We start from the raw sequence: 13,625 nt of genomic DNA on the forward strand, positions 1-13,625 counted from the left end.
AATCTATCTAATCGCACTTGTCATCAACCAAACCCTTCGTTGCCTGCTTTTGGTCTTTCTGACTAGCTTCTCTAAGATGACCGCATTCAATCTTGCGGTCCTTCAAAGGAAACAGATATTCAGAGCTATAATTAGTATGTTCTACTTCATATATTTTTGTATTCTCCTATTTAAATCCATAACTACTTTGAGATGTAAATCTCTGTATAAAAGTTAAAAACTTTTCAGCAATCTTTACATGTTGCTTCACATCGGTAACTTTACCTTGTCTGGCTAAAGGGTGTGTTTATAACTGCTTCAATTACTGACATGTATCCTGAGTGTCTTCTCTCCTACATCCCTAGCCAATATATACGCCTCTTTCTATCTCTCTTCCCTGCTTCTCTCTCTTTCTGAAGTCTTTATCCACTCACTTGAAAGACCTCAGGCTGGCTACTTGGTTGTGCTGATGTTGGCTGAACATGTTGCTCATTGGAACTAGACCGGTGATGGGGCTGCTGGCCTTGCCACTGTGGCCAGACACCCACACCCTCTGCTGTCCGGGTCTGGAACTGTCCTGTTGTCTGTCCAGTCTCAGGAGCTAGAAATAAAGATACACAGAGTCAATTTATAGTTTTACTGGAGAGGAGAACCCAGCACACAACTACCTGTAAGTCAGTAATTTCCATAAGCTACCTTCTGCTCTTCTCTCCGCTAGTCAATGCCACTACTATGTCAAAACTCAGTCTTGCATTAAGTTTCATTCCCTAGATAGCACTTCTGAAGAATTCTTTGTTCATTTACATATGCGGTCTTTTATAACAATTTTTAAGATTCTTACTGTTTTATGAATGGTGAATGTGAGCACGTGTACTGTGGCTCATGGTGGAGTCAGCTCTCTCCTGTACACGGATTCTGGTGGCTAAACTCGGGTTATCAGGTTTGTATGTCAAGCACTTTGCCTAATGACTCATTTCAACAGGCCCTGTGAAAAATTTTTAATTTCAAACAGACCTGGACCATGCATTTCCTTATAATTCAGTCAGGACATAGAGTACTCAGGGGAAACAATCCTAACTACCAAGTCCTCCTTCTTTAGCAGTTTAATTTTCATGTTAACTTCCTTGTCTGCACTTACGAAAGTTGGATCCACGGTTAGGAAGAGTAGGGTAGGCAGCAGTACTGGGTGAGGCAGTGGGAGCACCCGGAAGAGACATGGCACTGAAGGAGGACGAAGTCTGAAAGTTGTTCACACCAAATTGTGAAGAACGAGTCTTGGCTGTAGCCTGAGTAGGCACCTGATAAAGCACAGGGGGACACAGAGCAAGGGGATAGTAACTGTGCACTGCATTCCTGGAAGCCAGTACTCACCAGCCACTACACTGTTATAAACACAACCCATTACCTGCCTCTATTGTATACTTCTGATTAACTCCTAATTCTTCCAAAAACTAATTTTTTTAGGCAACTAAAATAAAAGTAAAAAAAAAAAAAGAAAAGAAAATTACAAACTGTGATGATTATTTAATTAAGTTAACTGGATCATGAAACGGGAAAAAGACACTGAAGTAGAAGAGGAACTGGCTGATAAGAAGTAGAGGCCTCTCTGGTCTAGAGTAGAACAGGATATGATCAAAATAAATACACTATGCATGGGCCAGGTGTGGTGGCTCGCGCCTGTAATCCCAGCACTCGGGAGGCAGAGACAGAGGCAGACGGCCCTCTTGTGAGTTTGAGGTCAGCCTGGATTACAAAGACAGGTTTAGGAAAACGAGAGTTCTGTTACACAGAGAAACTCTTAGAAACAAAAACAAAACAAAAACGAAAAACAAAAACCAAAACTACTATATCTATCTATCTATCTATCTATCTATCTATCTATCTATCTATCTATATGAAAACATTATAAAAAATCCATTCCTATATATAATCAGCTCATAAAATTATGGTAATAGAAAGCATGTTATAAGTTTCATGTGTGTACATGTTCAACATACATGTATAGGCTAATGTGCATAAACATATGGGAGACAGAGATCAGCATGTCTTGACCTCATGTACGTGTGTTCATGTGCACAGTTGTGTATAATGGTTACATGTACACACAGATGTCAATAACACTGGGTGTCTTCCCTTATTACTTTCCACCTAATTTTTCATCATCATCATCATCATCACCACCACAACCACCACCACAATCATCACACTGACTTTGGAGACAGGGTTTCTCTGTGTAGCACTGGTTGTCCTAGAACTCATTCTGTAGACCAGACTGGCCTCAAACTCAGAGATCTGCCTGAGTTCCCTCCCACATGGTGGGATTAAAGGTTTCCACCTTATTTTTAGTGTGCATGAGTATGTATGCACATGTGACCACATGCATGCAAGAGCATGCATATTAGAGGATGACATGGAGGGGTTGGTTCTCTCTTCCCCCAAAATGGATCTTGGGGATTAAAGTCAGATCATCAGGCTTGAGAGACAAGCACTTTACCAATGGAATCATCTCTCCGGTTCCAATAGTAGAGTGTTCTCAGTCTACTCCACCCGTTTCTAGAATCTGTTCCCAAGAGCATAACCATTTCCTTCTTTACTGGAGTATCTGTGTGTTACAGAGGGATTTGGTGACAATTTAGGAGTTCATATCCATGCTCAGCTCTGTCTTTCAGAGTGCTTCTCTTTTGCTTTTGACTTTAAGCTTAAATCTGTATTTAAAGGGTCTTTTAATATAAATTCTAAATCTATCTCCAAAAGAATAGAAAAAAATTGGAAAAAATAAACTAGAAATGAAACCTTATTATTAACCTCACCAGAAGAGACTGCTGCTTGGCACAGTGGACAATGGCTTGCTATTTTCCATTATGTTTCTTTGGTGTTTTTCCATTCTTTCTTTTATCAGACAGTTTATCTCACTATGTTGCCCAGGTCCATGCTCCCACCTCAGCCTCTTCTGTGTTGAGATTAGGGCTATATACTTTGTCACACCCACTTGTACTGTTTATTAAGAAATTAGTTATCGCCTCTAACATTTTTTGTGAAATAATTCCTACAGACAGTTGTAAATACACGATTTTAAAAGTAACTTGTGGAAGACAATATATGCATGCTTGATTATGTCATTATGTCAGCAGCATGAAAACCACCGGTAGTAGCTATCTTCAACCTCACTGTACATCTTGGCTAATAAAGTCATGGATGGCCTTCCTGTGCATTTTTACACACACACAAAAGCTATAAAGAGAACAATTCTGGAGCCAGGTTTACATCTCATTCTTTTTAAACTTTAATAAATTTTTATTTATACAAGAGAAATATGCAGTAATAAATAAGTCTAGCATATTTACTATATATTGTATAGATGGATACTAAATTTTCATAAATAAATGAATATAATTGCTAATTTCCTACTTTAGGACTGAATTACATAGTCCTGACTCCAGACACGCCTGGATCGAAGCTGTCCACACTGCTGTGAGCGGGCAATGCTGTGAGCGGGCAATGCTGTGAGCGGGCAATGCTGTGAGCAGCAGCTCTGACTCAGGTGAGTCATGGAAACCACAGGCTCAGAGACTCCTCAACGTTACCTCTGGCATTTTAATTATCTGCTGCTCTCAAAAATGATGAAAATTAAAAGATGAAGAACAGGAATTGAAAAGGAAGGATCTAACAATGATAAATTTACCTGTAGGGAAAAAAAAAGACCCCAACAAACAAACAACAACATACAGGGTCAGACAGATGAGAGGGCTACCTGGGCAGAGAAACCTGGGCGGGTGCTAGAGGTCCAAGTTGGTGCTGATCCCTGGGTAGGGTTGGAGTGACGAGAAATCTGGGCCAATATCTGCCCTGCAGAAGATGACGGCTGGACAATGGTTACGGGAGGGGTAAGACCACTATTCCTAGGAGGGAACAAATAGAAAAGTGAAGGGTTAAAAGGGGACTCGGCCTCAGAAATTACGATTCAAAAGACAAATTCTATCCCTAGATTCCTGATTTCTTGGAGTGAAGGAAAACCTAATAAATTTAAAAACACAAGGAAGACTGACAGTCACATACTGACCACACAGAGAGATGGAACCTAGAGCAAGGCAATAGAATAGGTGCAAAAAACAGGAGGAAAAAGCAGCTTCTTTGTCTCACCCAGGTCCAGTAAGTTCTACTGCTTTGAAGTGACCAGAAAAAGCAAGGGAAGAGTGACACGTGGATTCAGCAGCTGAGTCCCGCAGAGCCCTGTCAAGCAGCACACACATATGGGGCTCACCTGAAATTTTCTGCCGGCCGGGGGTTAGGAGGGAATGAGCTGCCCTGGGAGAACAGCTGTTGGGTGGCAGGGACAGTGCTGGAGGAGATGCCTTTACTCTGATCTGTAGACCAAAAGGAGTTGGGGGAGGGCCATCAAGGGGCTGTCGCATATTGTTAATAAATTCCTATTTACTCATGAAGTACTGTAATTTAAGTGGAACTATGTTGGCTGGGCAATCCCATCAGTAATAATCAAACTCAGTCTAAAAGGAGTCTGTAGAAGAAACCCGCACCTGCACTGATATTGGGATAGATTTCTGAAAACCTCGGATCTCTGTCCTGCACAAAGAGACCTTCTGACTTCTCAAGGGGCTTGCTGTGTTCTGATCCTGCAGTTGCCACAGGCTGGACAGAAACCTATAAAATAAAATCATAAAAACAATCAATAATGTTCAATTATATATAGAACAAACATTCTCATTGGCATTGATACAGTTTTTAAGACTTACTTTTGTGTTTTTAATTATGTGTATGTGTCTATGTACATGAACATAATGTCTACAAAGGAGCTAATGGTACAGGGGGCTGTGAGCCACCCACTGTGGTTACGAGGAATTGAACTTGGGCCTTCTCCAAGAGCGGCACTCTCCTAACCAATAGATCATTCTGGCAGCTTCGAGATACATTTATAGGAGAAAGGTACATCCTCACCTGGGAATGACTATAGCTGGCCAGCCCATCTCTTCCTGGTACCATATCCAATTCTGTCTGCTGCTGCTGCTGCTGCTGCTGCTGCTGCCTATATGTCAAACATCCAAAGAAATTGGAGAAAAGAACTTTAAAAAATAAAACACATGCAGCAACAACAAAACTGTGACTGCACATCACCACATCCAGCTAGTGATTGCTTGAAAGGTTAATTATTTCACCATTTCTTACCTGGATGCCAGCTGCCCTGTACCCATCTCTAGGGATAAATTAGTTGTCGGACCTAGCTGTGACCTCTGGATTGTGTTAGACAATGTAGGCCGTGGTTCCTGGCTAGAGTTCCTAGGAAAATAAAGTAGACAAGAACACAAAAGGGGAAACAAGGCATGACTCAATACAATAAACTCCATATATTGATCTAAAGGTGAGCAATTACCAATGACTAAGGTGAGCTTAGTCAGTCCCATAGGTAACCTTGTAAATATTCAGTGATATATTTTTTTAAAGATTTATTATATGTCAGTACACTGTAGCTGTCTTCAGACACACCAGAAGAGGGCATCAGACCTCATTACAGATGGTTGTGAGCCACCATGTGGTTGCTGGGATTTGAACTCAGGACCTCTGGAAGAGCAGTCAGTGCTCTTAACCACTGAATCATCTCTCCAGCCCTCAGTGATATTTTTATAGAGTTTTTGTCTCATATTGCTCTGTTCGGTCTTATTGGGTCTTTCATTTATATATTTTGGTTTCTCTCTCTAACTCTCTCTCTGGGGTGTTTGTGTGTGTGTGTGTGTGTGTGTGTGTGTGTGTGTGTGTGTGTGTGTAAGAGAGAGGAAGAAAGACAGATCATAGAGTTGAGTAGGTGGGAGGATCTACCTAGAAAGCTAGAAGAAGGGGAAAGTGTGATCAGAATATATTATACAAAAATTTACAAAGAAGGCAGTGCTAGTGCATGCCTTTAATCCCAGCACTCAGGAGGCAGAGGTGGGGGGAATTTCTGAGTTTGAGGCTAGCCTCATCTATAGAGTGAGTTCCAGGACTGCCAGGGATATATAGAGAAACCCTGTCTCAAAGGGGGAAAAAAAAAAAAAAGAAAGCTTAAAATAACTTTAAAAAAGAACTATGTTCACACAATGGAATATTAACTCACAGCACCAGCAATGAATGAACTAGGAAACTAGACATACAAAGGAACCACTTTCTGTGATTTACATGGGATCTTTAAAAGAGGCATCTTTAAAGGGATAGTAAATTGGACATTTAAGACTTCAGAGGAAAGGGGAGAATAGCCAATTTTAGTGAGCTCAGGGTTAGGGTAGGGATGCCAATGCTCTGAAAATAGATGGCTCTAACAGTTGCACAACTGTGTGGTGAACTAAAAACTGTCTGTGTAATGGGTGAGATACATGGCCTGTGCAATATTCCTCAAGAAACCGTTTCAAAAGTTTAGAGCCAGCGGCTAGAGAGATGGCTCAGTGGTTAAAAGCACTTCCTGCTCTTACGAAGGGCCCAGGTTTAGTTTCTATCACTAGCATGGCTTCTCATAAATGTCACCACCTCTAGTTCAGACAAGTAGGTAGTGCACAGTCATACATGTAGGCAAAACATCCACACATACAAAGAAAACAATCTGTAAAAAAATCTAAAGAGAAAACCAAGCTGAAAGCTGGGCACTGGTAGTGCACACCTGAAATCCTAAGGCACAAGCGAAGGCAGAAGAAAAACGGGTGCTGTGCGTTCCAATGCATAGAAAGGAACAGAAATTAATAAAGGAGTGAGAGGAGACTATGCTCTGCAGGAAGCTCTGATCCACAGACCAACTCTAATCCATTGCCTGTTTTATATATAAAGATTGTAAGAGCACGGCCATGTTCTTCCTGTGCCTGTTTTCATACTACAACAGCAGAGTTGAGAGTTGCAGTAAAGATCGTACGGTCCGCATAAGGCTGAAATCTTTACTATTCTGTCCTTCATAGAAAAGTTTGCCCAACTTTGTTTCAGATGAAAATCCTCCTAGACTAGAGCAAAGTATTGGTAGATAAAACAAAATCCTGGAGCCAAGTGGCACAACCCCAGCACTCAGGGAGGTAGGTAGGTATCTGTTCAAGGCTAGCCTGGACTACAAAGTGAGTCCCTGCCTCAAAAACAAACACAAAGCCCTCCTCAAACTCCTGAAGTCGGGAAACAGCTCAGTCGTACAGCACTTTGCCTATTCTCTGTACAAACCCGAGTTTGACCATCAGCAGTACAATAAGTAAATTAACTAAGAAAAAGTAAAATTATAACTAAATAAATAAAACTTAGAAAGCTGAAATGAGAATCTATCTTAAGAATTAATCTTTGAATTTTACTTGCAATCTTTTAGAAAAAATATCGCATCAAGCATACTGCAGTGGGCAGCAGGCTGAGCAGCTCGGAAAGCACTGCCCACTGCTGCCCGTTCACACCGACTCTACCGTGAGCCAGTGAGATGGCCTGGTAGGAAAAGTGTCAGGCAATAGCTGACAACAATTCCCTGCCTGAGAACTACTTGGTAAAAGCAGAGAACCCCCCCCTGCAAGCCGTGCTCAGTGTTCATACACACTGTTCATGCCGTGCAGCTTACACATGGCCATCAGTAAATAGATATCAACAGCAACTAACACCTCATTCTCCACCCCAACCACATCAACTGCAGTAGAAAGGGAGTCTCAGACTGATGGCATTTAGTAAGTCCAAGCTGAAGAGAAGACAGGGTGATAAAACTAAGATTTGCCCCGCTACACCCCACACCCCTCATCCCACCTAGGGGTGGCTACAGGATGAAGAACCCAACCCAGGGAAAAGACTGAAGGGCACATACTTCACGTTGGTGTTGGTGCAGATAATATACTCAATTTCATCTGAATACGGGTTTTGGAAAGTAAAGGAGCTTGTTCTCATCCACAGCCATTCTCGGTTCTTAGCTCGGAATCGGAACATGACAGACAGCACTTGGCCTTTTAATTTCACCACCTGAAAGGGTTTTCATCCATCAGTGGACTTAAAAACAAAGAGAATTAAGTAATCATCTTGCCATTTCTACAACCTTAGGACGCGTGTCATTGTCTTGAAGCACCAGTCTTTTTCAATGTTCAAACGAGGAAGAGGAAATTAAGGGGGACGTATATCTATCAGGTCTCTTCCCAGAACTGCAGTCTGTAGGACTGTACAGTTGAGAGGAAGTACAGAAGTGACTGTTTCCATGTTTCCCATATTTCCCTTGAAGTCTGCTGCAGACATAATCAATAAACTGGCTTTGTAAGTTAGTACCAGGAATTCCAGGTGGGTGACACTAAATACACTTGACACTTATCAATCCCAGATCTTCAACTTAAAACAATAATTTTGGTTTCCACAAAGGCCCTGTGAGAAGTTTTGTGTTAATGCTTTAGTTCCTGTTCTTATGGAACAAAGATAATCTTTTAGTTCTCCATCTCTAACAATAAAGAGCATTAGCAATTAACAACTGTTTAATTATAATTATGTGTCAAATGCTGGCCTGTACATATATGTGCCTTATATCTTTACAAACGACTTCCCACAAGCTTCTACCTTAGTATTACTATACCCATTATATCAGTAAGGACAGTATCAAGACTTAGTTAACTTATAAAATGTAAAGAACTGTTAGCTAAAGCCAAGTCCATTTATATTCTCTAAGTATTTTCGAGAGCTCGTGCCTGAAAATTACAACTAGTTACATCTGAGTTGACTTTCAATTATATACAAAAGAATTCTGAGACAATTTTTCTGCTATACTCTAAAATAAGGTAGTGAAGCAGATATCTTAAATACTTTGAAGAGAATTTCTTGGATAAAGCCAAAGCAGAAATACCTTGGACTAGTTTAGTCTAGTTTCAGAGTTTTATACTTCTTAGAAATTAAGGTAAGTATAAAGAAAAGTATAGGATCCACAGTGCTCAGCTGAACAAGGATCAGTAAGCATCTAGAATAAACTTGAATTGATCAAAATATGTACTCAGACCCAAATCAGGAAAAATGTTACCTGCTGAAAGCTGTCTCTTAGAAGTTGTTGGTCTTCAGGATGACAAAATTCTACAATATTCTTTCCTAAGAGCTCCTAGAAGGGAGAGATAAAGGTAAAATATATACTTCTCATGGTTACCCCACCTTCCCATCTGCTAGAAGATGGAAATGTTATTTCTTGGAGAAAAAGGTAGACAGAAAGAAGAGAGAACCAAGGCCGGTAGATGGTTCAGTGAGTCCTGCCACAAGCCCTATGGCTGAGTCTATCTCTGGAACCCACACTGGGGGAACCAACTCCTGCAAGTTGTCCTCTCGACTACACTTGCACTCTATGGGTCATATGTGTGCTTGTAGAATGTAATAGAACAATTAGAAACAAAGAGACTTTTCTCACAAAATCATTTTACCAGCTCTCTGAATGATATCATTTAAGAGAAAATTTTTGCCAGGCACGGCGGTGCCGTACTCTAATCTCAGCATCACAGGTTAGGACAGAAAGGTTTCCAATTTGAGGGTAGTCTAGGAAAAGATGGGGGTTAGGAGGGATGGAGAGACGGAAAGAGCTAAACCTGTAGATAACATTAGAGGACCTGAGTCTGGTCCCTAGAATATACATTTTCAAAAAAGGTAGAAAAAAGGTAGGGGGTGGGACAGGGCAGGAGAGACGGCTCATCCTTAAAAGCACTTCCTGCATTTGCAAAGATCCCATGCCAGACAGTTAAAAGTGAAGAACTAAATTGGAGATTAACAATCCCTAATCCCACACTTCCTGTAAAGTAGATGTTATCAAGACTGTCGTAACCACCTAGAATCCAGTTCCCAGGGAGATCCAATGCATTCTTCTGGTCTCTGTGGTACCAGGTAAACCACGTGGTGCACATTCATACATTCTGGCACTCACATATATACATAAAATAAAATAAAAAATAGCCAGCCTGGTGGTGCACACTTTTAATCTCAGCACTTGGGAGGCAGAGGCAGCCTGGTCAACAGAGTGCTCCAGTACACCCAAAGCAACATAGTGAGACACTGTTTCAAAAGTGAAAATAAGAAAATAAAGTCAGGTGTAGTATATTCTCATAATCTTAGAGTAACCAGACAAGTGGATAGTGGGAGCTCAGTGGCCAGCAAGCCTATATTATTCAGCAAGTTCCAGGCCAATGGGAGATCTTGCCTCAAAACAAAAAGATGAACAGCAACTGGTGAACCCACCCTCCTGTGGTGTGCCAAGGACTTCTCATCTAAAAGGTGTTTCCAACTTTAGTACTTAGACATTAGGGCTTTGAGTTGATTTTTGTCTATGTATGATGATTTTGGGGGGTGTATATAGAATCTGGTATCTACATTACCATTTGTTAGATCTTTTCCCATTGAAATGTCTAAGCACCTTTGCTGAAAATCCAATTACCAATGTAAAGAAAAAGATTCTTTACCTACTCATCAGAACAGATCATCAGTACATTAATAGCACACTGTCTTGATAGCAACAGCTTTACAGGAAGTGTGGAATCTGGGTTTAAGCAAATGCTCCAGCTTAGTTCTTCATTTTCAAGACAACTTTTTTTTTCTTTTTCTTTTTTTCGGAGCTGGGGACCGAACCCAGGGCCTTGCGCTTGCTACGCAAGCGCTCTACCACTGAGCTAAATCCCCAACCCCTCAAGACAACTTCTTGACTGACCATTTCACATACCCATAGTCAGCTCATATAAATAACAGACCATGTAAGTCAGGGGTAGTTAACTGATATACTACTGTATGAGAATTTTAATAACCAATGCTACACTTACATTTTTTTTTCGTTCTGCCACTGACGTTTATTCTAAGAAACGTTCATGTTGTATTCTTTTTTTTTTTGATGTCCTTTCTTTTATTATTGTATATTTTTTATTTACATTTTGAAGGTTATTCCCTTTCCCAGTTTCCCAGAGATAAGGCCCTATCTCATCCCCCCCCTTCTTCTATAAGGGTATTCCTTCCCCAACCAATCCCCTTTCGTCCCCCCACCCCAACATTCTCCTAAACTGGGGGTGGGGGAAAATCCAACCTTGGCAGGACCAAGGGCTTCTTCTTCCATTAGTGCCCGGCAAGACCATCCTCTGCTACATATGCAGCTGGAGCCATGGTTCAGTCCATGTACATAGTCTTTGGGTAGTGGTTTAGTCCCTGGGAACTCTGGTTGGTTGGCATTATTGTTCTTATGAGGTTGCAAGCCCCTTGGGCTCTTTCAATCCTTTCTCTAATTCCTCCAATTCTCTAATTGGATCCCGTTCTCAGTTCAATGGTTTGCTGCTACCATTTGCCTCTGTATTTGACATGCTCTGGCTGAGCCTCTCAGGAGACATCTAAATCCGGGCTCTTGTCAGCATGCACTTCCTAGCTTCATCAATTTTATCTAGTTTTGATGGCTGTATATATATATGGGCTGTGTACCCAAGTGGGGCAGGCTCTGAATGGCCGCATTTCTTCAGTCTCTGCTCTAAACTTTGCCTCTATATCCCTTCCTATGAATATTTTTGTTCCCCATTTTAAGAAGGAGTGAAGCTCCCACTTTGGTCATCCTTCTTCTTGAGCTTCATGTGGTCTGTGGATGGTATCTTCAGTAAATTGAACTAATATCCACTTATCAGTGAGTGCATACCATGTGTGTTTTTCTGTGATATTATTCCATTAGTAACTATATAAATTACCAAAATATAGTAATTATATAAATTCTAGTTATACTAGAAAAATTAAAATAAGTTTTTAATTATCTGTACTGATATTAGTAGTAGAAACTATATATTTCTACCTACTATTTCCATATGGTTTTACAAACTATATTTCTCTATATAGAGTGATAGTCTTGGTAGGAAGTTCAGACTAGATTTTGCTAGCAAAATAGGAGCATTGCTTTTTCTGAACTGGTCATCTCTGGAATTAGATGGATGTAACCTCAACATTGGTAACAGAAAACAGAGGCCTAGGTAATAATAATGCAGATGCTATATTCCTCACCTGTGGCTGGTAGCCAACAGTAGCCACACAACGATGATCTACAAAAGTGAATATCCCTTCAATGTTATGTCTGGAGATGAACTCTGTTGGCTGACAGATGTTACTCATATCTGTACAGTTAGGAGAACTGGTTACCTAAGAGAGGAGAAATAAAAATGAACCAAAATAATACCTTTACCTACAGAAATACTTTTAATATCTTCATGAGTATCTGTGTAGATATGAAACTACCGGATTTAGAAACTTCTTAGAAATTTCACCCAGAAACGCAAAAATGTCAACCCCAATGACAGGCATAAACTCTAACTCTACTCCTACAAGCTCTCTTACCTTGTTGGTAAAGTAAGAAATGTAACCTTGAACCACCTACTTTCTATTTGGGTAGCCTGTGGTCATTATTCAGAGTGGTTCAAGTTTTTGAGAAACTTAACTGTGTTCATGAAAATAATCAAAATCAAGGGCTGGAGAGATGGCTCAGTGTTAGGAGCACTGACTGCTTTCCAGAGAACCTGAGTTCCATTCCCAGAACCCACATGGCCAGTCACAACTTTCTGTAACTCCAGTTCCAGGGCATTCAGTAATTTCCTCTAGCCTCCTCAGGCACCAGGCATGCAAGCGGTGCACAGACAAGCATGAAAACAAAACACCATAAATGTAAAATAAAAACTTCAAGATCGGGCTGGAGAGATGGCTCAGTGGTTAAGAGTACTAACTGCTCTTCCAGAGGTCCTGAGTTCAATTCCCAGCAACCACATGGTGGCTCACAGCCATCTGTAATGGGATCTGATGCCCTCTTCTGCTGTGTCTGAAGACAGCTACAGTGTACTTACATACATACAATAAATAAATTAAAAAAAAAACTTCAAGATCTTTTAAAATCTATTATAAAGCATGTAATGACATAATAAAAACCATTGTTCTTATACTGCAGAGGGACAAGAGAGGTTAACTGGGAATAGAAAAGTTAAGTACTGTAAAGCTAACAGTAACAATGTCAAAGGCATGGTGACTGATGCCTGCCTCTACCCCCAGCACCCAGGAGGCTTTAGTCCAAGGATCCCTTCAACCAAGGAGCTAGAGGCCTAGACACTACAGGGAAGAGTCATTAGCAGTATCAATAACAAAAAGATTACCACCTTCTCTCATGCTCTTGATTTTAGCTAAATCTAAGAGTGGCAATGTTTATTATAAATGCCATATTATTTTAGATCTTGAGTTTTATGCAATGTTCCTAGGTATTCACAGAGCAAAAGATAACAAATAAAATTGAAAAACATTTTTTTTCCTAAACCGCAAGGGACATAGATGTGTAGACTCATACTTGCCTGCAGCCTGCCAATGGCCACTAGGCAGAATTTGCTCCCCTGGCCAGCCTCTGGATCATCATCTGGGAGGGAGACACCTTCATGAAGAAAAAGGAACATGACTTGGAGAGATCACAAATTCAAATCCTTTTAAAGACAAGTCACTGAAGACTCATTAACACATTTCCCTGTAGAGATGCTAAGTATAAAACAATCCATTTAAAAAGGTAATCAGTAATACAGAAGGCATCCTAGACACTGCCTCATGTGTGTGCACATGTGCAATGCTGGATTACGGGCGCACACCAGCACACCTGGCTTTAACCACTTTATTTTTAACAAATTTGAAAAATGCAAGTCCCAACCAAACATTGAAAACCACAAACT

General features: G+C 40.7%; 1 protein-coding gene across 5 annotated transcripts in view; it reads right to left on the minus strand.

Moving 5' to 3' along the window:
• Arnt (aryl hydrocarbon receptor nuclear translocator) overlaps nt 1–13,625 on the minus strand; it is a 56,726-nt gene that overhangs the window by 680 nt on the left and 42,421 nt on the right. For 3 of the 5 annotated variants that reach the window (XM_032897743.1, XM_032897740.1, XM_032897742.1), the window contains 11 exons: nt 13,260–13,336; nt 11,935–12,069; nt 8,960–9,034; nt 7,775–7,926; nt 5,161–5,271; nt 4,933–5,020; nt 4,515–4,638; nt 4,241–4,343; nt 3,731–3,878; nt 1,118–1,280; nt 414–580 (listed from right to left, as the gene is read on the minus strand). In XM_032897743.1, coding sequence (XP_032753634.1) covers nt 414–580; nt 1,118–1,280; nt 3,731–3,878; nt 4,241–4,343; nt 4,515–4,638; nt 4,933–5,020; nt 5,161–5,271; nt 7,775–7,926; nt 8,960–9,034; nt 11,935–12,069; nt 13,260–13,336 — 1,343 coding nt within the window. The remainder of the gene's footprint in view (nt 1–413; nt 581–1,117; nt 1,281–3,730; nt 3,879–4,240; nt 4,344–4,514; nt 4,639–4,932; nt 5,021–5,160; nt 5,272–7,774; nt 7,927–8,959; nt 9,035–11,934; nt 12,070–13,259; nt 13,337–13,625) is intronic. The other 2 variants (XM_032897741.1, XM_032897744.1) reach the window with 1 other exon arrangement.

This window comes from Rattus rattus, chromosome 3, assembly GCF_011064425.1.
Source record: "Rattus rattus isolate New Zealand chromosome 3, Rrattus_CSIRO_v1, whole genome shotgun sequence".
NCBI classification, from domain to species: Eukaryota; Metazoa; Chordata; class Mammalia; order Rodentia; family Muridae; genus Rattus; species Rattus rattus.